At 43.3% G+C, this 25,446-nt stretch overlaps 1 protein-coding gene across 1 annotated transcript; it reads left to right on the forward strand.

The window, feature by feature from the left end:
• Nucleotides 1–4,154: 4,154 nt before the first annotated feature.
• LOC134378060 (enhancer of filamentation 1-like) lies at nt 4,155–23,755 on the forward strand. Its single transcript, XM_063096982.1, has 2 exons — nt 4,155–4,307; nt 22,010–23,755. The coding sequence occupies exons 1-2, from the start codon at nt 4,296–4,298 to the stop codon at nt 22,271–22,273; spliced, it is 276 nt and encodes a 91-aa protein (XP_062953052.1). The 5' UTR covers nt 4,155–4,295; the 3' UTR covers nt 22,274–23,755.
• The last annotated feature ends 1,691 nt before the right edge of the window (nt 23,756–25,446 follow it).

Genomic DNA, 25,446 nt, shown 5'->3' on the forward strand with positions numbered 1-25,446 from the left:
CTCGGGGGACCCTGTGTGAGGCACTCCACCTATCTGAGCCAAAGCTTCATCCTCTCTTTGAGGGGCTGGGCCAGATGATTTCTGAGGTCACTGTCTGCTGTCGCATGTTCTGGTTCTGGGACTTTACCCTTCACTCTTGGAGAGCTGCTGCGTGGGTTTCTCCCAAGCTGTGGACAGAAGTATGTCTTCCCTCTAGCATCCTCTTGATGTTTTGCTGTATTTGTGACAGTGCCCGGTGGCAGCTGGAAAATCACTGGGATGGCATTCTGTGCCGTTTCCCTTGCTCCTGCCTGCACGAGGGTCTGGGAAGACGGAGGCATTGGCAGACAAGCAGGCAGGTGGCAAGACCAACAGGAGGAGATGCCCAACCAAAGAGAGTGCCTATGAGCTCGAGGGCGAGGTCTGAGCCCCAGTGTCCTGGCCTGTTTTAGGAGGGCTCCTACGGGAGAACTAGAACCGCTGCATAAATCAATTATTCTCGTATAGCCCAGTTTAAACATCACTTTTACACCCAATATCTCAGGTAATAGATGGAGAAGGGGCTGTTTCTCTGTTCTTTGAGAGAATGTGTGTTTCCCCAAACGATTTTGAAGAGAACATTCTAAATGACACTAATAAAGTAACAACTATGCATGCATTATTTAAGCAGCATTATGATGAGAGCACAGAATTTTAGATAGTAGCCTGCTGTCCTCGGTGTTGAAACAAAGGATGAAAACAGAGAAGTAGATTATTTCCTGCTCAAAATGCTCCAGTGGCTCCCTGTCACTCTCAGGAAAAACCCCAGCTTTTGACTGCCTACCTCTCTGGGTCCGTCTTCTCCATTGGTCTCCTTGTACCCCAAGAGAGGCACACTGTCGCTCCTAAACACACCAACCTCATGCTCACTTTGGGCCCTTTCCATGGCTCACTTCTTCTGGAATGTTCTTTCTCCAGATCTTTGAGTGGCTGGATTCCTCATATTATTCAGATTTCTGCTTAAATATCATCTCCTTAGAGGGCTCCCCTGACCACTCTATCTAAAATGACACACACCTCCCCATCCTTGTCTGTTTTTCTCTAGCTATGTTCCCTGCTTAATTTTTCTTCCCAGCATTTATCACTGAAATCATATTATGCATTCATTTAATGATTGTCCTCTATTCTCACTAGACTGTAAGCTCCATGAGGGCGGGAACTTTGTCCGTCTGGGCTGCTGCTGTCTCCTTCTCACCTAGAAAGGTAACTGGCACACGCTAGGTGCAAGTGACGTTCGTTAAATTAGAAAGCTGCCTATAAAAGGATGGCACACAAGTGCGGAGATTCCTCCACCTTTGCCTGAGTACCTGCCACACTTGTAATATCAGTAACCATCTAATACTAATCGTACTTATAACTAATATAATAATTAAATATTAACATTATTTGTATAACATATTATAACAATAATGTTACATCATAATCCTAACTCTAATATTAATATTAAAATAACAATAATGAGAGAAATAATAATAAGCAACCAGTTATTAAAGCCCTGTGTTATGCTAAATACTATAAACTTCTATCCACATTATCTCATTTAAACCTGTGAGACTGTGGACCTCACTTACTCCAACTTGAAGCCCTTACCACTTGCCATGTCTTTGTGTGAACCCTGCCCACAAATGTCATACAGTAACTAGAGGTAAGGTAGTTAGAACAATACATAGAAATGACATGCTACCTGAATCACAGGACCACCAAAGATAGTGGTCGTTGTCATAAGACATCTGAGTTAGTGATATTAGCTTGTTTCTTAGCAATTGCTTCTTGGCTTTGTGTGAATGCCCGTATAAACTTGGGGCTGGACCAGGAGGTGGCATGCAGAGACTTCACTTAGTGCTTCTGGGTTATCGCCCAGTCCGATCCATCATCCTGTGAGTAAATTACCCTTTCAATAGAATTCTTTGCTGTACTACACGAAAGTGCCTGCTTCGTTTTTTGGTTTTAAGATACCGTCTCAGTTTGGTGGGCATTTTACTTCCTGCCCACCTTCAGAGAAATCCTCATTATAACCCTAGTACGTAGGTATTATTTTCTCTGTTTTATACTTAAGGACACTAAATCAAGAAGTTAAGAAATGTGTTGAAATTTTGATACAGGTTACCCGATTCCAACAGCCTGGTGCTGTCCTTTATGCAACTAATTATACACTGACCCAAACCATCTTGAAATAGACTTTGGGTAGATTTTAACTGTCTTCTTCTACAAGATAAAAACAAGAAAGTTGGAGGTCCACTTGGTGCAGATCATGCTTTCTAGCTAGAGAACAAAATTACCAAAAAAGCTCTAGCACAGGCTTTGGGAAACTGGTTTTAAAACATTAAAATGGGATGGGATAGTGTTCAGTACTCAATGGCGCTCATCAAACAAAACAGAAGGAGGATTCAGCTTTCCTGCTTAGGAAGTCTAGGAATGTTATCTAGATGTCCTGGAGGCCCCAAGACTCATCTTACAGGTGGAAAGGCCTTTGAATCATTGTCCTTTCTTATCCAGGCAGACACCAAAAACCATTTCTGCAAACTAATGACTCTCCTGTAAGTCTGCAGGACTGTTAGGAAGATCTTGCAATGTTCAGAAAGAACTTACAAAATCATTCAGGCTCATTTTTGCTGTAAAGCAAAATGAGGAAAAACAAGGCCTTGTGAAAGCCGCTGTCAACCTCATTATGACCACCTGGGGGTCATGTCCAGGGAATTGGTGTCACATTAAACTGTGAACTAAACTGCAAACCCTGTATCTGGAAACCACTTTTGTAAGACAGCTGCTCTTCTGTTCTTTTTCCTTAGATCATAAAAGTAGAGTTTCGACCCATCAGGAATTTGAGAGAAAAAAAATCAAACTGATTCGGATCCAACTCAGTCAGGAAAAAAAATAAGGGCTGAGTTTTTCATCCAAGTCATGTAGTCTGGCTGGAGTGCATCCCACTCGGGGACAGCTATTGTCTGGATTCTCCAAGTCTCAATCCTAAGGCCCTGGAAAATGGAATTTTTCACCTCACTGCTCTGCTCTGTCCTTCAGAAGAGTTGCTGAAGGTGACCATTTCTGTCTTCTCCTCGGTGATTCTCTTTCTCTACAGAAATCGTGAAGTGGAACCTCTATAGAAATTATGTTCTGCACTTCACTGGAGAGAGCCTGGTCTTTTTAACCAGGCTCATCAAAGACTAGGCATTTTTTGTTCCCCCAGATAATAAGTATTGGTGGGTTAATGGGTCATCTTTAGAAAAGAGGTCAGAAGGAAAAAAGTGCAGTGTTCAAAGCTGGGACTAGAAATATCAGCTATGAAGAAACACAGCACTCAGTGGATAGCGATGACATAGGACGTGCACTGGCCAGCCCCATCTGAGAGGTCACATTTAACCTTTACCCTCTGCAAAGCCAGTGAAGGTCCTGAATGTGTCTGATGCTCAACTCTGTGAGACCCTAGTGAGAGGCCATCCAGGGAACCCCTGGTGCCGATGCAGGAGAGCTCCTTTACACTGACGAAGAATTGTATTCCAGCTCCGTGCAGACTGACATTGCACAGTACTTTGAACACTGAAAAGAACAAAAAAAGCAAACAGCCACAAAATGCGGGGGTGGGGGGGAGACAGAGAGAGAGAGAGAGAGCGAGAGAGAGCGAGATCAGCAGGGGAGGTTAGTAAAAAGGGTCCCAGAGACAGAAAACCTTCTGTTCCCGAGTGTTTCATGTAGAGATTGCGAGGTGCACGGCTTTGAAATGAACTGGGTTTATGAAAGAGTTGCTAGGTCACAGGAAGCGCGACTGTCAGACCGCTTTGTGACTTCGGTTTCTTTAAAACTTAGGTTAATCTTAAAAAGAATTTATCCCCTTTTCCTGGTTTCCTTTCTTTCTTCCTTCCTTTCTTTCTTCGTATATGGGGGGAAACAAGGGGGGGTAGTTTTTTTATTTTCTTCGGGCGCGGTTTCCCACTTTCTGTTTTATTTTCCACCCTTGTTGATAATGTAAAAAGAAATGATCACGTTACAAGCCCTTTGTCAGGAGTTTTTCAGAAGTTAAGGAGTGGGCGGGGCTTGAGTATTACCTTGCCGCACTAGCCAATGGCGGGGCGGTATGCAAATGAAGGCTGTGATCGTCTGCCTCAATCCAAACAGTGAGCTCAGAGGCTTTGGGAAGGCGCGCGGCGACTGACGAACCGGCTCTGCCCGGGGACCCCTCTCGCTTGCGCCCGGCACTGCACACAATGGAGGGGCGGACACTCCAGCGCTTCATGCTGTCTAACTAGTGTAGGAAAACGGCTCCATTCACCGCCGCCGAAATGAAGTACAAGGTAAGAGAGTGCCTTTTACCTAAGGCCTCCTTGGCAGCTGGAGGCTGTGTCTGCTTCCCACTGTGACAACTTCTTTGCGCGGACCTCTTCTGTGCCCGGGAGGGGTCTGAGATGGGACTGGGTCCCTGAGGTTGGTATGCCAGCAGAGATCCAGTCTCCGAGACCCACTCCGGGTCTTCACCGTGCACCCGAGCCCGTCCGCGCTGAAAGTTGCCGGGGAAACGACGTGGTGAGAAGTCAGACTCGCCCCGCGGGTCGGAGGGTGTCTGACTTGCATCGCAGCACGCATGAGCTCCGGTCTCGGCGGCTGCCCCCGGCCTGGCCTCCACTGCCCTGGGGAGCCGTAGTAAGAGAGTCGGAACTGCTGAGTCTCAGACTGGCTCTTAAGGGTTTTCAGCCTCTGCTTTTAAGCGTTTGGTCTAGGAGGCAGTTTGCCCACTTTTGGTGGGAGAAATTAAAAGCCCAGATACTATTACACAGCTGATGGAGATTTGTGACATCCTAGGTGGTGATGGATGTAAGAATAAACGAGTATTAGACATTTCTTGAAAACACTTTCATTGGAGTTTGAATGGACTGAAGAGTATGAAGGCTCCGGCTGGCTTATTGTGCCCAGAGCTTAGTGTCATAGTCATAATACTCTGGCAGCGTTATTTTCCAATACGTTTCGCACCATTGTTTGTGTGTTTATCTTGGCAAAAAAAAATTAGTTTGCTCAGCATATCCCATTTGTTTAAGTCGCCCCTATCCAAGGAGGCAAGCAGCTTCCAGGGCACACGGTACAGATGCAGATTGCAATGAGCGGGGCATGAATTTTTCTTGGATGGTGAATAGACTTGGGTCCCACTGCTTTTAAACAAAAGTGTTATTATTAAAATGAATCTTGGCAAGGTGGCTATGCTTTGGGATTGACAATTTGTATTAACCGTCTCACCTTCAGGATTGTGCTAGCTGGGAACTCTTTCCAAATTATCTAGCTCTGGCTCCTCCATTTTTGATGTAAGGTTGGAAATACTTGGACTAGCTAATAGCCACTGGCTAACCTCAGTGATAAATCTTTTGTTCAAAAGCTATAACTTGTTCTAAATCTAAATGTTGGAAGTCTTTATTGTAATACATGAGTTATAGTTCTCAAAAGGTTACAACTGTGGAAGACACAGGTATCAGTTATCACTGTACTGTCAGCTTTCCAGTGTCTGCATCAGTAGGGACGCTGAGATGGAAGGACAACCCTGAAGGCTACTAATATCTGACTTCAGGTCGCAGCCAGTAACAAGTCCTTCTACCTGGCAGGAAGTTCTCTTTCTTGAAATGGTTCTCCCTGTATTTCCACAGTTGCCTTATTTAGAACAGTGATAGGACTAGATATTAATGAGACTGGACTGATTTCTCTGTCCCCCCCTTTCCCTGTTGCTGAATAAAAACTGGTTTGTGGGGGAGGCGGAAGGGAAATATATTCATACGTTTATTACTGGGGAGTGTAAGTGCCTTTCCATCTATGACATTTATACATTTTTACCACTGAGTGCTGCAATCTAGAAAGTGACCAAGTCTAAAGTCATTTTTATTCAGTGACTTCATCATGTCTATCTTTACTCTTTGTGGAAAGAAAATATCATGGCAACTGATGCTGTGAATTGCAATTGGCATTCATGGAGAAAGCCTGCCTCTTGCTGGGTCTTACTAGTGTTGAACACCCTGCCAAATGATGTAAATGCATGATTTCTTTTAGCTTGTGGACCCCTTTACTAGCAAAAATACTGACTCTTCCTACCGAACAAATGAGTTTGACACCCTATAGTTACTGTAAAATGAACCAATACCTGAAGCAGTCCACTTTCCCTTTCTTATAAAGTCTTATAAAGTCTCTAGTTAATAATGAACAACTTTATTTCAGGAGAGTTTTGTCATTTTAAGTAGAGGAGATGATACAAAAGTAGTGGCATGATAAATTACCATGGCAATGTAGGATTGTCAGATTTAACTCTCCCAGTAACTCTATGAGGTGGATATTATTTTTATATTCCTTTTTAAATGTGGAAATTGTGGCTCAGAGAAGCTGAGTAATTTATCCAATGCCACACAGCGATAAACTGGTGAGATGGGATTCAAACTAAGGCGATCTGGCTCCAGAACTCACAACCACTATTAAGAAAAAGGGAAAGAACCAACTTTGACCTCCCTAAAATACCCTTCTGACTAGTGTTTTCTTCTCCCAGAAAGTTCAGTACTCTATTTCATCCCAAATATTCCTGCAGGATAGATTCTTATTTTTTGTTAGTAACTCCACAAAGCAATGTAAAATGCACATTTGGCAGTTATTTGTTTAATTTGAGCCACTTAGGTAGTAAAATCAGATAATTATTAGATTGTAAAATCCCGGAGTCAGGACCTATCTGTACAATCTTACATTGCTCTATGCACCATAAATTTAGCTCAGACTTAAAACTGTTCATTAAGAGATTTATAAATCAGGCCCTATAAGATTTTTGTTGTTGTTAACCAGATTATCTGGTTTGGCTGCTTTGGGGACCATAACTAGAGAACAACCAACCTCCATTCATTTTTGCACTTAATATAAACAGCTCCAGACCAGGCAGCAATGTATTTGCAATAATCACAAGAACTATGGAATGTTAGCCATTACTTTGGGTAAACTTTTTTGGTTACCACATATTTAGTCTATTTTATTTCATTTTATGTTTTTTATTTGTTCATGGGAAGGCTGCAGTCACTATTGTGTGTACTTAATGTTCCACTTCTCTTAGAAAGGATTCAGTCTGCTGTGGTTATGGGATAGTAAATTATGGGGGCTTAGTTTATTAAGAGTTTTCCACATATCTCCTTAATATACAAAGCATGTTCTAAATGGGGGATGGGATTTGCCTTGATGGCCTTGGCTTGCTGGCCCAGTGAAAGCTCCCTCCTCAGGGTCTGGAGGTGGATGCCTGTAGCTGTTTGCCAGGAGGGCGATGGAAGGGTCTCCAGGCAGCTGTGTTTAAGCCGCAGCCCAGAGGCCCTGCCCATGCTGAGCAGGCCAGGCCTGGAGCCCCGCCCACTCCAGGCCCAGGCCTGCTCCAGGTGCACAGCTGGCACTGCCAGTCTGACCTCTAATGGCTGAGCAGTTTTTGTGCCTTTGCCAAATTTCTGAACCTTTATGTGCCTACGTTAAAATTCTAAATTATTTACCTAGTCTATCATGCAATAAATAGAATTTACAATACAATTAAGAAAACTATAGTCTGAAGTTCAGACTTGCATTCTGGTCTAATGGGGAGGTAAGGTAGGACAGGAAAAGGAGAAAATGTATGTTATAAAAAGCTATTGAGGGCAACTTCGTAAATAATTTTATTTTCTCAAGCTAATGGTAGGAGGACATGCCCCCCAAAGAGACTGCTGATGATCTCAAGGGCAAGGTCTGAGCCCCAGTGTCCTGGCCTATTTTAAGAGGGTATCCACGGGAGTAGTAGGGCTGCTGCATAAATTAATTATACTCGTATAATCGACTCTGGTCAGTATAATCATTTATAGCCTATAGAGTTCTGAATACTTTCCTTGCTTTGAAATTTTGGTTTTAAATTCTTTATTTTTCTCTAAATGATTTGTTGCCCCCAATCCAAGTTTAGGTCTCCTGCCCCTCTCCTTTTTGAATCTTATATGAGATCTATGAATTTAATAGCATTAAAAAATGCTTTGAAAAATATTAACTTAATTATGTATTTATTTATTTCGCAAACCCATTTGTGGAGCTACATGACTTACCTACACAGAGATCAAAGTCTTTACTGAACTGAAGATGATCTGATAATACCGAATTTTGCCGGTTGCGCAGTGTATAACATACAAAGAATTCCTTAAGCATCCTTTCCTTGCCGTAATACACATCAGTCCTGTTCTCACAATTCCTCAGTGGCCTCCTGTCCCCCCTCCCCTCCACCACCAGCTCTCCCAGGCTTCAAAAGAAAAAAACCTTCCTCTCTACTTTTTAAGCCCCCTTGAAAATTCTCTTCTCCTTTTGTGCCTTTATGGCCTCTCCTGGGCTCTTATTTTTTCATTCAAACATGCTTGATGCTTCTCTAATATCAGACTTCTCTGGAGCTCATATCTCCCATCACATGGATATGACACCCTTAATGCACATTCTGCACCCCTAACCTTTCCCTCTGCTTGGACTCTGCCGTGGGAAATTTGAGACCTCACGTTCATTTGCCGTCTCTTTGTGCCTGCTTGAGTTGAGTGGTCTCTGTCTTCCCACTAGTAAAGTCTACTCATCTTCATCTGTCCACTCTATAGAACAGTCAAAAGCCTAAACCTCTGTCTCCTGGACTGTCCTATAATCCCTACTCTGTTAGCACTACCTTACTTATTAACCCCCTTCAATCAAATGACTATCTAAATGACACCTGGAACTCACGCACGTTGCCAATTTCATTGTCCAGTTTTAAGTAAGCCCCACTGAATATGAGAGACCCATCCTTTGTTTGCGAGCACAGGCAGATTGACAGACAAGTCCTTGATTAAAATGCATGATTTAGGATCTGTTACGCCTTGAGGGGTCAGGGACTCAGTCTTATATGCTCTTGTAATCAGAGACAGGATGGGGTGCAGGCTTTGGGGAAGGGCATTTCTGTTTCTTGTGGCCTAAAGCTCTGTGATCTTGGACAAGTTAAGCTCTCCGAGCCTCAGTTTTATCTGTAAAATAGGAATAATAATAACTGCCTCCTACTTTGGTTCTAAGGCCCAAGAGAATATGTGAAGGATGTACTCACCATGGCCCCTGGCACAGACAATGCCAGCTGACCCAGCTCTCCTTGGATAGTAGGTGCTCAATAGATGTTGAAAGCACAGTGTAGACTCAAGACTTAAAGACAGGATTATGTCAAGATCCCAGTTAGTAGGTTAAGATGTTTGAGTATTGAGTATTTTACAGGCCTAGATGTGTTGTAGAAATGTAGGTCCTAAATATAGGGACCTAACAGCTTACCTGCAGGCATACCTACAGCAGAGGGCCCTGCTTGCTCATGTATCAATGACTTGGTTTCTTCATTGTTATTCAGAAGACTTGATATTCCTGAAATTACAGGACCTTGCTTATAGTGGGTATTCAACAAATATTGAATTCCGTGTTGAATTGCATAAAATATATATATAAATAGCCATTTAAAAGGGTCTTAATGCTCTATGGCATTGTGGAGAGAACATGGGTTTTATTTCAAATCCCACTTTTGGTACTTTCCAACAGTATAATCTTAGGTAAGCTACTTTAGACCTCCGTTTCCTCATTTATAAAATGGGAATAATAATACCTGTCTTATCAGATAGTGGTAAGAATATAATATATGACAACCATCAGTTTCTAGCACATAGTAGGCCATTTAATAAATGGCAGCTATTATGTTATATACATATAATATACACACACATACAAATATATAGATATGTAGATATAGAAGCATTATACAGATAAAAGTTTAAGAGGAAACATTCATCGTTATGGGTAGAATTGTTCACCCATAACAAAAATATTAGTGGGGAAAAGAGAAAGTTGTCAATTTCAAAAACCAAAGGTGAAACCCAAGGACGATGAGTTGGGGGGTATATGAGAAGCTCAGGGTAAACTCTATCACATGTCCTATTGCAGTCATTAGAGTGACAGAAATGTAAAGTAAGAGGTCTTGGTTATCCATTTTTAGATCATCTAAGGGCTACAAAGGAACCTAAACAAACTGGTTTGATGTACCAGGCACCAGAACTGTGGCACTGGTCTGAGTGACGTGTAGACTTAACTAGCAGGCCTCCTTGCCAAGACAAATGAAATGGGACCATCGGGAAGAAATGCTGTGTTTCCAACTTACAATGCCAGAGAATAGCTGAGAGTTTCCTAAGAGATAGATGATTGCAAAGAGGGTGGGCATGGAAAGGGGACAAAAAAAAAAAGAAAATCCCTGTTTATACTTTGTCAACAGCACCTCTTCCATCTTATTTACTTTGAACATTCCAGTCATCTCTCTGCGGTAATCCTTACGGGCTAATGAGTTCCCCGCATGGCTGGGGAATATTACAGCCTGGCTGCAAAAGGCTGTCTTCCTGAAGAATCTTCATTTTAACGTAAATGGCCTTGATGGTGACCTTTTCCACCCTCCACTGGAAAGGTGTATCTTTTAGAAGATAGTTTGGGTAAACAATGCCATCTAGGAGAATTCAAGGAAGATGGAAAGGGCACTCCAGAAAAATATGAACAGTGACATTGTGTGACAATCATTTTCATGGTTGAGGTGGGGTGAAGAGTCAGCTGATCATGGAGATACTAAAATCGTCAGTGAAATATTTTCCAGTACATATGCCTGGGCCTCACCATGTAGTACTAAGTCCCACTTTATTCTTAAAAAGCCCAGCTAGTCCCTTCCCCCCAAGGTTCTCCCCAGCCATTAATCTCAAATGATTTCTAAACAGGTGGTTTGTGATGTTTATTCAAGAGCTGGGTCCAGTGATTTGGAGGTGTTGTATTTATTTGCAAATCTTATTGGTGTTGCAAATTAGAATTCCTCTTGATATTTCTAATATGTCCAGGTGTAGTAGTCCATTTTCTGTTGTTCATAACAAAATACCTGAAACTGGATAATTTATGAGAAAATGAAATTTATTTCTTCCAGTTTTACAGGCTGGGAAGTTCAAGATCCAGGGGCCATGTTTGTTGAGGGCCTTCTTCTTGCCAGGGACCCTGCACAGAATCCTATGGCAACACAAGTTGTCACATGGCAAGAATGGCAGGAGAGCTTTCATGTGCTCTCCTTATAAAGTCTCAAGTCTACACCCATGATTGCCCATGAAACCATTAACCCAATATTCCATGAATGGATTAATCTGCTCACAAGGGTACTGTCCTAAAGATCCAGTCACCTCTAAAGGTCCCACCTTTCCAATATTATAATCAGATTTCCCACCTTCTTAACAGTGTTATAATGAAGATCAAGTTCCCAAAACTTGAATTTTGGGGCACATTCAACCCATAGCACAAACTGATAGCTATAGGATGGTACCAGAAATGTTCCCTATGTAAGATATTGACGTTAAGGTTCATCAGAAGTGAAGACTGAGCAACCGTGGTTATGTAAAAGTACAAGCATGGCAAACAACAAGAATATTTCTTTTGAAATTAATTTTAATTCCTTTCTTTACTCTTGCGGGGGGCAGGAATTATCTGTTAAGCTCAATAAAAAATTACAGTAACCAAAACATATGTAAGGTTAAGATTCAAACCAGATCTCCTTTCTACTTATTAAGGTATTATGTATTTAGTCAGTATGATGCATCATTAATATTTTTCCTAATTTCTTTTCCTTAGGCAGAAATTCTGTCTATCTCTTGGTGATTATGAGTTAGCCTTAATCTCTTGATTTGTGGGAGTCAGGTTTTTACCCTTGATTCGGCACCTCACTCCCATGGGAGATGTGGCTAACTCAGAACTCATCAAGGCTTCTCTGTCCCCAAAGCTCTGCACTGTACTGACATAGAATGATCTAGGTTTCTCTGCCCACCACCAACACCCTGCTCCTCCCAAAATAACCGTAACAAGCAAAGCCAGCACACAGGCAATGACAGCAAAGTGGACTTCTAGACACTGCAGGCTTCTCAGAGTTTGGAGTTCTTGGTGTGAGGACATGTCAGTCATCTGTTGATGAGTTTTTTTGTTGTTCTCGTTACTAGCCATATGTGGTATGACTTAGAGTTTGGCAGGAAATGGGTCCTGGCCCAGCAGTACTGCTGTACTAGCACAGCAGTACAGGCATAGCAAAATTCTGAAGCCCTGTTTCTCTGCAGTGCTCCCCTGAGATAGAAATTTAGTGCTATTCTCTGCTTCTCCCCACTCCGCACTAGCACAGTGCAGTGAGCATCCCCTGACGTGGGGCTCAGTGAGGGGTACAGTAGGAACACAGGTAGCCCACAGCCTCCTTCCTCTTCATTACCCCACTCGCTGCAAAGCTGGACTTTTAGACAATCTGCAGAGGTCCGGAGATCCTTGGAATATATCTTGTTTCATTATAAAGACCATCTGGCCAGTTTGAGAACACACGCATTGTCTGAGTCAGTGACTCTCAACAGCACCTACCTTTGTTTCTCCCACATCCTAGATTCAACCAAGGCAAATCCATTAAAAAGAAATATACTTGCCAGCATATCCTTTGTTTCTGGTTTAAAGTATATATGTTTTCTGTGGGTATGCATCTACATTTTACAAACCAAGAAATGGGACATATGGTCTGACAATGGGAAGGATATTTGAAACTGGAGACTGTCTTGAAAAGTTCAGGGACACATGGCCACTCTATAGACAGTGAACCCAAGCTGCTCCAGAGATCAATCAACTGTCAATGACATTACCCCATCTCTCTCTGACAGCCTTTGCAGGAAACTATCAAGAGGCTTTTTAAAAGTAGATTGAAGCAAATTCTTCACATAGTGTGGTAAATAACATTTACTTGTAAATAATACAGTACTCCTTTTCTTTTTCCTTGCAGAAGTAGGCATCGTTAGAAATGAAGGCAAGCCTATTTTGGAACTGTGGACTTGTCTGGAACACCTGGGAGTGCTAAGCAGGGAGGAGGATTGTGTTTCAGTTGTTCTTGTTTTAACCTGGTATGGTAGCTCTGTGCCTCGTAGCCTCCAGCATCTGCAGCAGCCTCCTGCCTCCCTTGTTAAGATCTTAATTACAGACTCCGCTTAGCTCATTGCTGAAGGGAAAGAATTTCGTTTCTCTGAACTGTGTTTTTGGTGTGGCAGGTGGAATCATGATGAGATCATTTCTGGTTTGTTTTCTTTTCCCGGAGGAATCTTTTTTTTGAGGGGGTGGAATACAGTTCTTAAGACAGAATTTCATGAGCTCATCATAGAGCAATCATAAGAAGTGTGCTCTGGTTTTATGGAGAACCTTTCTTCTGAAGAAATCAGAGCATTTTGCATATATAATTTCATGAATCCTCATAGTATTTTTATTAAGATCATGTTTATTATCCCCATTTTGCATGTGAGGAAATGGGGGCACAAAAGGCAGTAATTTCATTGTCGATAGTCTTACAGTACGAGGACTGAGACTAAATTCTCCAAATTCAGTCCAGTGCCATTCTTCTATCCGGGGTTTCTCAACCTCAGCACCATTGATATTTAGGGCCAGATAATTCTTGGTGTGGGGGACTGTCCTGTGTATTGTAGGATGTCTAGCAGCCTTCCTGGCCTCTATGTACTAGATGCCAGTAACACACACATACACACACATACACCCCCACATTGTGACAACCAAAAAAATGTCTCCAATCCTTGTCAAATGTCCCCTGGGGGGAGAACCCCCCCATTGAGAACCACTGATCTAATCTCTTCTACGTCCTTCTGCTTAAAAATAATGGCCTTACTGGTTTTATGTGGTAGGAGCACAAAAATACCCGCATAGAACTATTTGCCGTAATTTTTATTGCAACTTAGGTTGAGCTAAATGTAACAGGTCCTAACCAAAAAGTAACTTCCTCTTACATGCTTAGCCCCAATTTGTTCACACGAATACCACGAAATACTAAGAAGCATAGAGTCTCACCCTGTTAAATGTAAAACCATCATACCATCTGTAAGGCAATTTTAATTCTCCAAAGTCTTCCTCTGCATGTATATCTAATCACAGAACATGCATTTAGAACTGTGTCTTTAAGAAAGCTATTTGACTCTCATAAACTGGTGTACAACACGTACAGGTTAGAGCTTGTCTATACAGCTAGGCATTGAACGATTCCATTTTGAGCTTTCATCTGTCCCATTTGCTCCTGCATCTTTCCTCTCTCTGCTGGCTGAGAAGCTGCAGATTCTAAAGATTTTCCTTGAGACAGCTCAGCAACTACCGTACGGATAGTATAGGACTGTACACACCTCTCAGCCAAGTGGGTGGATCTGTTTTTTACAACTCTTTGAGGACCTCACAGATTAGGTGGATTCTAGCAAGCAGACACCAAACCCTGGTCAGGTGACATCAAAAAGAGTTCCAGCACGGGTGACATCCAGCTACATCAACTGAGTTCTGGCTGGGAGACAGTCAAGGGTCGCCAGTATCTGTACAAGGGGTCTTTCAAAAGTTCATGGAAAGATTTGTATTATCTTTCGACTGAATTTTTCCATGAGCTTTTTGAAGTACCCTCATAGGTATTTGTATTGATGGGTTAAGATATAACCCTGGGCTGCATACTTTGGTGTAGAAAGATAAGACAGATGGGAATGTAAAAATAGAAAGATCTTTTCCTTCTTTCAAATATTTTATTAGATGTTATAACTTGTGCATTTTGCCTTTTAAGAAATGATATCATTTTTGGAAATATAATATAGTGGATTGGAGTCTCCTATCCCTTTATAACTTAATTCTCATTTCTCTTCCCCAAATACCTGGATGCTAGAAGGATTTGTCTAGACAGGCAGATAGATGTGATCCAGTGCCAACACCATAATGTTGGCTGAAATCCAGACGGTTGTTTTATTATTAATAAGACCTATCTTTTGGGTGAGTGGGTGTCAGGCCTTCATCATTATATGGCTCCAGTCAGATTTATCTAGGAACAGAACTCTGAAAAGAGTTTGTGCCTGTCCCATGTTTTTGATCCTTAGCCAATATACTGTACTGAAATCTATCAAAACCAGGCAACCTGGTACAAATGCTTATAAATTCCAAGGCTTAATAACAGCAGTGCTAAATTCTAAGATGGGGAAGATTCTCAGGAAGGGCATCCTCATCCGGTGGGAGAGAGGAACCAGATGGTGGCTCTGGCTCTGCTGCTAATCTGAGATGAGACCCTCTAGGCCGTAAAACAAGGAGATGTCATTAGAATGGTACCTTCTTACTCTAAAACTCTACTCAGTTCTGGTCAAGCTGTGGGTCACTTCTGGGTCTCATACCCATAGAAACCTCGGCATTCTTCTCCTTTCTTTAAGACCCTCAGGAGTTGCCTAGGTAAATCTCAAAGACCACAGATGAATGGGAAATTAAACTCTTAACAACATGTATATTATTTATGATCATCAGTCTTGTGGGGAGAAAGTAATTTATTTTTTTTAAATACTGTCAGAAGTCAAATTCATCTTCCACCATGGGCCAAGAAATAATAAAAGTTGACTATGAGGTTGAACACGTACACACACATGTGCGTGCCTGTTTACCAACCCCCTGCAATTTTTCTTATACAAAGCAAGGGATTTGCTTTTGTTGGTGCGTGGTAAACAAATCCCAATGTGTGAATGTTTCTGTCCTGCATCAGCCTTAAACCAAGGGAGTGTAGATGGCATCCATTCAAGTGCAGGGAAGAAGAGGAGCCCAGCAGTTGAGGAAACACTTTTTAGTCTCACAGCTAAGCTATCCATATCATGTTACCAAATCTGGTCAGACAGAAATTTCTTTCTGAGATCCAAATATTCAAATTTGCAATGAGCAACAGATCTTTTCACCAGCTCTGAAGAAATAACGTCACTTTGGTGTATGAACCACCAAAATAATTCTGGGTCCCAAATGATCCCTTGTCAAATCAGAATAAGCCGGTGAGGAAGAGATGTGAAGAAGCCTAAAAGCATTATGGGCAATCACACACAGGGCACTGCCCCACAGCTCATACAGGGAGTGTTTATGGTGTTTCATGCCGTGTGAAAAACTACCTTTGGGCAGGTGTCTAAGGTTGCATTTCTTATAGCATCTCCCACTTAGAAATCCTCAAAAGAGAGTGCTATCGCTAAAGTTCACAAAGCTGGAAAATCTAAGAGGACTTGGGGAAAAGTCCCAAGATTCAGAGAGGGTCTAAGATACTCATGTAAGATTTTGGACCATCACAGGGGTTTAGAAGAATCACTTTCCAGAATATATACATCATTGGCTGAAATGCAATCCAGGTGCCAGGGGAGTCAATGGTGAGAAATGTTGGATAGTCCTCACTAGTGGTCAGAAGTATGAGTGGGATTAGTGGGAGCAGGTGCAATCCTGCTTTTGCCTTTCTGTGGACCAGTTCGGATCACCTAATGAAAAGTGTGTCAGAATGCAAGCAGAAAGTATTACTGAGGAAAAGCTCAGATCGTAGCATATCTTCTAACTCCTGTACTTGAAAACTTTGTGTCTGTGACTTAGCAAACGCAAGAGAATCCAACTCAAAAAATTCAACATTCCAGATCTTTGGTTGCAAGTACCTAGGTATAAACCACGTATTCCAAGAATCAAAATCCAGAATTGTAGATATCCATGTTTTCTGACTATGGCTGTTTTCCTTCTTTGGAGACAGCCCACATTCCCCTCTACATCCCAAAGGTGATGGCGGAAGGGAGGGAAGAAATATAGCCAAAATACTTTAACTGTCCTCAGACAGAAGCTGACTTTTGTCAGCTTGCACAAAAGCTCACGAGCCTTTCTTTCTCTTCGCGGGTATGCCCTGAGACTGACCTTGCTGTTGTTCATCCCTCAGCTGCTTCCTTTAGGACTGATTTTCTTGACAATGGCCATTTCCTTTAGTGTGTGTGTTTCTCAGCATCTGTCCTCCGTGTGCATGTGCGCACGCAGGCATGCAAGCCCACCAGACTCCAGGGCTGCAGTTTGGGGGCGGGTTGGGTACAGGAAAGTCATGTCATTGAGAATGTGGCAGCGAGATCTCCTGTGTGATAAATATAGAATGAAGTAAAAATAATAAGAGGAAGCTGGGCCATTGATGATGCTATCAGACTTAGTGGGTGACACATTAGCCATTGTGTCTCATTTCTCTTGAAAGAACAGCGTGAATGGTCATGGAAATTACAAGTCACAGTTCTCTGTATTTGGAAAAGCAGATAGTTTCCCTGATAGTAGGAGTAGCAAGCTTTCTTGACATTCTGATTGCAATTGGGGGAAAAAAAAAGCAGGAGGAGTTGTGGGAGTGGCGGGGTAGAAGTTGTCACATGACCGGGCGCTCTCTGCATCCGCAGTTCTGGCCAGTTGCACAGGATTTTCTCTCCACTTCTCAGGCCTAGCTCAGGAACCAGGAACAACAGAACCCAAACGTTCTGGCAACGTATCTGAATGGTGCTCTGTCACCCACCTCCAGATGCAGATGGCTACACTGAAGGGAGAAGTGGCTCTTAAAGAAGCCATTGTATTCCTTCTCACTGGGATGGTCAGTTCTTGGCCTTCCTGTTTGCTTGGTAGTTGCAGACATCTATGTCATTATCCTGTTTTACTAGGGAGGGGCAGCCACTCTACTGCTTGCTGTCTCCCATATTCTCTGGCTGTGAGGCTTGAGAGACGTGGACACGCCATTTGTCCTTCTGGTTAGTTCATCTTCCCCCCTTCCATCTGAAATTTTTAACTGAATGTCTTACTGAATTCTCTAGAAAAACAATTTTGCCCTCCCTGCAGAGAATTGGAAAATCAGCGTCCAGAATCCGTTTCAATTTATCAGACATTTAGTAAGTGTGCATTTTGTTCCAGACACTGAGCTAAAGTTCCAAAATTAGACGAAAGGAGTTAGACAGCACCCCTGAACTTAAGGAGTTTGCAGTCTTGAAGGGGGCAGTACAAGAAACGGTGTGGCAGAGAAGTGGAGACAGGGTGTGGGGAGAAGGTAACCATTCTGGTCATGTGGAAGATGGGTTTTGAGGTGGGGAGAAGGTGAGTGCAGGAACACTAGTTGGGAAGCAAGTACTGTGCTCAGAAGAAGAAAGTCACAGAGGACCAGAGCTCGGAGTGGCAGCGAGGTGGAAGGCAGGACCCCGCTGGCTGGGTTTCAGGCTGTGAAGAGCCTTAGCAAGCCTCGGAGGCCCCGACCTTGGGCAGCTGTGTGTGTGCTGTTAACCGAGAGCGGGAGAGTAGGGCAAAGAGGACCTTGCCCTTGTTGAGTGAGAGATGAAGACGCCCATCAGACAACTGGAAATAAGCGACTGGAGTGCAGGAGAAATACGTGGCTGGAGCTATGGATTTAGGTACTGTCTGTGTGTTCAGATGCCCACGGATGAGATTTCCTGTGGAGAGTGAGCACACAGAGGAGGAGGAAAGTGCAAAGGAGAGATCCCTTTGGAACACGACCGTATGGGGGAAAAGGGGAAAATGGTCTGTGATGGAGAAGGACTTTGAGCAGGCAAGAGAAGAGGGAAACCAGGAAGTGGTATCATGGAAGCCAAAAGGAGAAGAGTGTCAAGAGAGCTCAGGATGGGGATCAATGCTAGAGGCTGCTACAGTTGGGGTCCCCCCAGATAGGGTTTACAACCCTAAATGCCAATTTCCTATCCTGACTAAAGCTGCAGCTTTTGTAGCATATGTGTTTGACTTTACAGCCTGGAGACAAGAGGCCTGAATTCCTGTCCCAGCTCTAAGGCCTTCTTGCCGGGTGACTTGGCAAATCTTTAACTTCTTAAGCCTCATTTCTCTGATTTGTAAAGACAACGAGCTGGGCTACAGTTGTTTAAAGTTCCTTCTGGCTTTCAAGTTCTGTGCCCCAACTGTGTTGGTGCTTTGCCAGCCTCTAGCTGCCAATCTCTGCCAAACATCCATTGGATCTAGAATTGCATAGCTCTCTTATCTCCCCTTCTGATGAGATTTATACATAATTTTTCCAGTAACGTCATTATAATTACTTTTATTTTGTCTCAGAAGATCTCTGGAATGCAACCAATAGTTTCATTATTGCTGTTTGCCAGCAAATACTAGACAAGAGGTTATGTTGACCAGGACTCACTACAGAGTTAATTCTCTAATGGCAAACTCACGAGATGGGTATTATCATCCTCATTCTTACTGTAAGGATGAAGCAGTCAAGGCAAAAAGAAGAGAAGTGATCTGCTCAAGCAATATAGCCAGGACCCAAAACCCCAAGAATCTATTTATTCTGTAGGCAGAGAAGAACTGGTCATGGAATTGGGGCCAGTCAGAAAGACTATTTTAGCTTTACTGTATAATAAAGCTAAAATAGTGTTCTAGAAGAAGAATTGAACCAAAAGACCATAGTTCTGTTTCCATGTATGACACCAACAATGTGGTGTTGGGCAAATGATAAACTGGCCTCCCCAGACCTGTTTCCTTATCTGTAAAACAGGGACTTAAGGGCTCAGGTGATTTCTAAAGGTCTCTGGAGCTATAACCTTCTGTTTCAGACAGTGGTTGGGTGGAGACATTGACTCTCTGCAGCGTGTGCAGATATTAAATAACTCATACTCCTGTTCAGCCAAGGCAGAGGATACTGAATAGGTGTCAGGAAGGTGCTGGGATCAGTGCCACTAAATCCTTGCCGTGACCTCTTTCTAAATCCCAATCTCGGTGGGCAGTGGGGAGGGCTGCTGGGAAGTCCTGGACAATCAGCTCCTGAGGCAAGTGTAGAAACATTCACCTGCTGCTTCCCAGCTGGTGGGAAGGATACTGGGCCGGAGACAAAGAACATCCAGAAGGACTCTCGTGCGGGGATTCCTGTCTGTCTCTAATCCAGCATGGTCCCGTGCTCTACTTCAGGGCCTCAAGGTGTTCCTAGGTGCTGGAAGAGGCCCACCTCCAAAGGCCTTGAGCTAATTTATGTGGACTAGGTCTGTAGTCTGTTTCCGCTTCTCTTCTTTCCCTTCTTTGTACCAATATAGTTGCACAGCTATCAGCCCTCAGCTCCCATAGAACTGGCCCCGACTCTATTCTCCTGATTTCCTCTGGGGGCTTCCTTCCCAGCCATTGCCAATTGCTGAACAGGCCCAGAAGAAACAGACAGAGACCAGAGCAGTCAGTTCTCTCCCCACTCTATAGTCACGAGACAAATCTGGTGGAGTCATTTCCTTGAGATCATTTTGGTACAAAAGACCAGAATATTGTCCTCTGTAACTCTATGATTTTTTTTTTAATTAAAGAACACCCAAAAGATGGAAGAAGAGAAACAGAGGAGACTTTAGGATTGTGACATATCCTTAAATGGTTCCACCACCTGGGGTAGAGTCCTACCTGATTTTATCTTTACGTATGTGAACTTTCAATTGTTAGAAGAAACTCAAAGCTTCCTAGAATGTAACTGCTAAGTAAACCTTCTTCACCTGAAACACAAACACCGCAGTTTCCTTTAGCTTCCTTCACCACTCACCTGTCCATGTCACACACTTCCTGGATCTCATAGCTGTCACAAAAAAGGACATCAGCGTTATCCTTGACGACTATCACAAAGCTTCCTGAATATAGTTCTCTATGGCTTTATCTCCCTTCCTTAAGTCGAGTAGTTTCACTGACTAAGAGGAGCCTGGCTAACAGTCGTAGAATGGGACCCCTTGCTGACTACCAAGCAGAGGGCAGACCCCTTACAGAGTCGCGCAGCCACTCCGCAGCGGAGAACAGCACTCAGTGCAAGCCCTGGGGTTATGGGGCAGAGTACGGGGGAAATGATTAATGTATGTCAGCAATAAAGAAATGAAAAGCACAAGGCTGGAAGATCAAGTCCACATTTCTAGAGAAGAAAACAGAGGGGCAAAAGTCTGAACAACAATAGCCGAAAATTCCATGAATCTCTTATGGTGTGAAACAAAGTCACGAACATACTCCATCCAATCAGTCCTTTCTCCCATAAGTGAGCCCCACCGCAATGGCATTAAATGCATCCAGACATTTAACTGGGGAGGTCACTTGGAGTGTTCCGAGCGCTTGCGATGAATTGACACTGGTCCCTGGCTTCTCCGCACGCTGGGAAGGGGCAGGCCTGCGGTAAGGGCTGCCAGCGTGCTGGGAAACATTACTAACGCTAAGAAATGAGATCTTCAGAGCCTTTGAAAGGCTTCCAGGAATGTCAGCACGTACTGCCTGCCCACTCTATGCTGAATGCCTGACTTTGGCTGTCTGCTTAGTCCTGAATGTGCCAGACAGGCCTTCATACAGAGAGGGAGTGTTGTGGGCCCATGAAAGGGGAAGGCTCAGGCTTTCAGACGTGAGTGGTGAGGTTCAAGAAGTGGGTGATAAAGTGGTGGGGTGGGGAGGCCCTCAGGAAAGGTACGAGCAAAAGACCAAAAGAGAAAGAGTTGGCATCTACCTGCATCCTAATAAAGTCCTTGTAGCTTCCTGCCATCAAACCTGGAGATGGAGACTGCTGTCACTGTGTGCTCCGTGCTCACTGGTCATGCGTATCTGTGTGCCTCACTTGTAGACTCTCTGCAGATCCAAGGACCTCTCGACCATCAGAGAATGAGATTTTTTAAGCCCTGCCAAGGCATACATGTGTGCTTTTGTTTATATTTCAGCACCAAATATAAATGCCATTTGTAGTGTGTGTCTTTGGGATTATCTTTGTCTTTTCACTTCCAATATATGAAAAAATTGAGAAATGTCCATTGTGGTACATCTGGATATCTTGGAATTTTTTTTCCCTGCAAGCTCACTTTTAAAAAGGAAGAGAAACGTTTTGTGTCGTGAACCATTCCCTAACTCTTTAACAGTGCTACTCAGAATTCCTTGGCACAGCCTCTACTGCTAGAGGAAAGAACTCTTCTGGTGTTTTGAGCTTTTCCGAGGAGGCAGTCTGATGTCACTGGTGGCAGACACAGTATGTATGTATCTGTCTTTTGTCTGCACCATCTGTTTTTCTCTTTACAGGCTATTGTTCAGATTTATTTTTCTCTCTTTCCAGGAAGGGTGCCTCTCCAGACGGGCATGGGCTGTAGGTGTTAAAGAGATTGAGCTGGTATTCTAACACAATTTCCCTCTGTTCCTTCCTTCCTAGAATCTTATGGCAAGGGCGTTATATGACAATGTCCCCGAGTGTGCTGAGGAACTGGCCTTTCGCAAGGGAGACATCCTGACCGTCACAGAGCAGAACACAGGGGAACTGGAAGGATGGTGGCTGTGCTCCTTGCACGGTCAGCAAGGCATTGTCCCAGGCAACCGGGTGAAGCTCCTGATTGGCCCCATGCAGGAGACCTCCTCTAGCCACGACCAGCCTGCATCCGGACTAATGCACCAGACCTTTGGCCAACAGAAGCTCTAACAAGTGCCAAACCCACAGGCTGCTCCTCACGACACCATCTTCCAAGTACCACCTTCCTACCAAAGTCAGGGAATTTACCAAGTACCCACTGGCCATGGCAGCCAAGAACAGAGTGTATATCAAGTGCCACCATCAGTACAGAGAAGCACTGGGAGGACCAATGGTCCCCACTTAAGTAAAAAGGTGAGTAAGTGACTAAGTGGATTTTTGTTCCAACTTCTTTTTCTTTTTTTCCCATTGCACTTGGAGCAATAGGATGTTCCCAAAATAATAACTTGAAAGTGCAAAGAAGTAAATATACTGAGTGTCCTAGCTCAGGCACCATTTTTGCATCATTTCACCATTCATCAGTCAGCAAAACTTTCCTGAGTTGCAAGTACCAGGTACTATTGATCCACAGCTGCTGTAAGTTCCTGTGTCATTCTGGGTCATACTGGAACATTAAATTGTTTCTTTCTGATAGATCTGCTGCTAGATCCAGGTTCTGTGCTCACATTGTTTCCAGTCTTTTCTGTTTCTTCTTTGAATGGTACAAGACACCAAATCCTGTACAAGCACAGTAATGCAGCAAGGACCCTTCCTTGGCCAAAAACTGAATCATGACCCCATTGGCTTGGCTGGACAAAGAGCCCACCAGAAGTAGAGAGAGAAAAGAAGCCGGGAGTAGGTCCTGCCTACCAATTTGTTCTGTTGGCTCTTATGGTTTGACTCACTGAAAAGACATAGATACACTTGAGTTTGAAAAGAAGCTGTCCTCCTATCCTTAAAGTAATTCCTATGATAATGCCTAAGGCAGTGGGTGATAATAAGGAGCGTGGACATGCAGGAAGGCATCAGTGTTAAAAGAATTTTAAAAAGTGGGGAGCTCTTCATCACCCTGTGTAGTCCCAAATACCATAGCAATTTGAGATAAATAGAAATGCATTAATTGAAAAATGAATATTGAATGCCTCGTATACTTCTGATGCTTATGATACAGTGATGAATTCAAGAATCAACAAAGCCCTGGGGATGCTTACATTGTAGTAGGGGAGACACAAGCGAACATGACAATGTCAGGTGGGGATACGTGCTGGGAAGAAATTAATGTCAGTGGACTTCTAGGGGTCACGGCCAAAACCAAGATGATGCTTTTGTGAATGTTACAAGGGATGGATTTTCTCTTTCATTTACTAGCAAATTCTAATGACTCCTTCAAGGTTTGGTAGTAAGAATGAGTCAATTGAACAGAATAAGAAAATATCTCAGAATTACAGGAGGAAAGATGCAGTTAGATACCAGAAACAGCTTGTTGACTCTGACAGCACTAAGTACAGATGTGCCTTGCCTGAAGAAAATCTAATACGAAGTCTAAATTTACAAATGCATATAAATTAGGGAATATCCATTTGCATGATATTAGAATCCTTTGTTTAAAAAAAAAAGGAAAATAAAGATTTATTGTTGAATTCCTTTAAATAAAACCACTAATGCATTTTCAAATCACCTTCTGTACAAAAATTATGTTTTACAAAGCACTTTTCAAGAGCACATGTGTTGCATAACTGAGTGTATGTCCATTAGGAGGAATTCCTCAAGAGGTGGTCAATCGATTTCCCATTTGCATTGCTCAGGACAACAACAATCCCTGGCTAGAGGGGACAGACTAAGCCATGACCCTTTAACGTCCTTCTTACCCCAGCAGTTTTAGATTCAAAGGGTAAGCCGAACCCGGCCTCTATTTCCCGAGGGGAAAAAGAGCAGTTGAAAGGTGTCACTATAAATAAATAACTTCTCTCATTCTCAGTCCTGGTTGTTCGCACCTTAAAAACAGCTCTCCCTCATCTGAGCTAGGTGAGGCAGACGCGAGGCCAGAACAGGAGATGCTTGGCTGAGAGGTGGTGGAGTCTAAACCTAAGTCATAGTTTATTTCTGCAGGAAGGTAACAAGTTTTCCATTTTAGGTGCAACATTTTCACTTCCAAGTCTGAGAAGTCTGAGACCTCAGACTTCTTCCCGTTGCTTTTGCCATAACTGCACTGCAGATTTTCTCCCTGGCTCTCCCCGCTTTTAGGGGGCAGAGACTTTTTGACTCGCCTTCCCTTGGATTGATGTCAAGAAGTTGGGGTGACCCTTGGGCACTCAAACTCCATGTTTTGTTTTGTTTTGTTTTAATTTTACACTTAGTGGAAGCTTTTATGTTTAGCAAAAGGGAGGTGAGTCCTGTAGAGGCAGCCAGCTTCTGTCACCTCTGTCAGCCCTTCCAGCAACCAGAGCTGGGGAGCAGGTAATGCCTGGAGTTAGGGTCTTCATGTAGTGGGGTGTGAGGTGGTAACATGGCCAAGATGGGGAGGGGGGTGGTCCCAGCTGCTTTCCTGCCAAATACCAAGCGCTCTCCAGATATCCTGACCTCCCCTTGACAGCATCCTAGTGCCTCTGGGTCTCTAGGCTGCCTGTCTCTGTCCACTTCCCCTGACCTCTGGCTCACACCCCCATGGGAGTGAGTTTGCCTCTTTCTTCCTTTCCTTTCCCTTCTTTCCTCCTTTCCATTCCCTTCTTTCCCTTCCTCCCCTCCTATCACTCTTCCCTTCTTCCCTCCCTCCCTTCCTTCCTTCCTTTCATGGTGGAGATGGCTTGGCTGCTAAGAGGTGATTTTAACCTTCCAGGTAATAGCAACTGCTTTAAAAACTTCTGTCCACATCTTCGTGGCTTTAGGATCTTCTCAGTGGAAGGGAATCATACTCGTGACTTAAGCCACAGCACAAGAGATAATCCCAGTGCAGTGGGGATCAGGCTTTTTTTTTTTTTCTTTCCCTTCATTTTAGCAGTTTTACTGACTTACTAAACAAAACAATTGGCTCATTTTTTCTTTTAATTTTCTCTTTGTTCACTTGCTCATTTTCTCTTTTAATTACCAATCTGTGAAATGGTGGTGAACCCACAACTACATATTTCTGGTAGTTTAAGATATGGTCCCTAAAACTATTAAACAAGAAAACGAGGAGTCAGTGGATCTTGTTTTGAACCACCAAAGTGTGATTTAAAATTTTAATGAATGTGGAATCACCCAGAGAGGTTGAAAGGTGAGTGTAAATGCAGATTCCCAGGCCCTTCCCATCAGAGATTTTAATCCTGTAGGACTGGGTTGGGGCCCGGGAATCTGCATTTTATTGAGCCCTTTGCATATTTCTGGGG

The sequence above is a fragment of the Cynocephalus volans genome, chromosome 5 (genome assembly GCF_027409185.1).
Source record: "Cynocephalus volans isolate mCynVol1 chromosome 5, mCynVol1.pri, whole genome shotgun sequence".
NCBI lineage: Eukaryota > Metazoa > Chordata > Mammalia > Dermoptera > Cynocephalidae > Cynocephalus > Cynocephalus volans.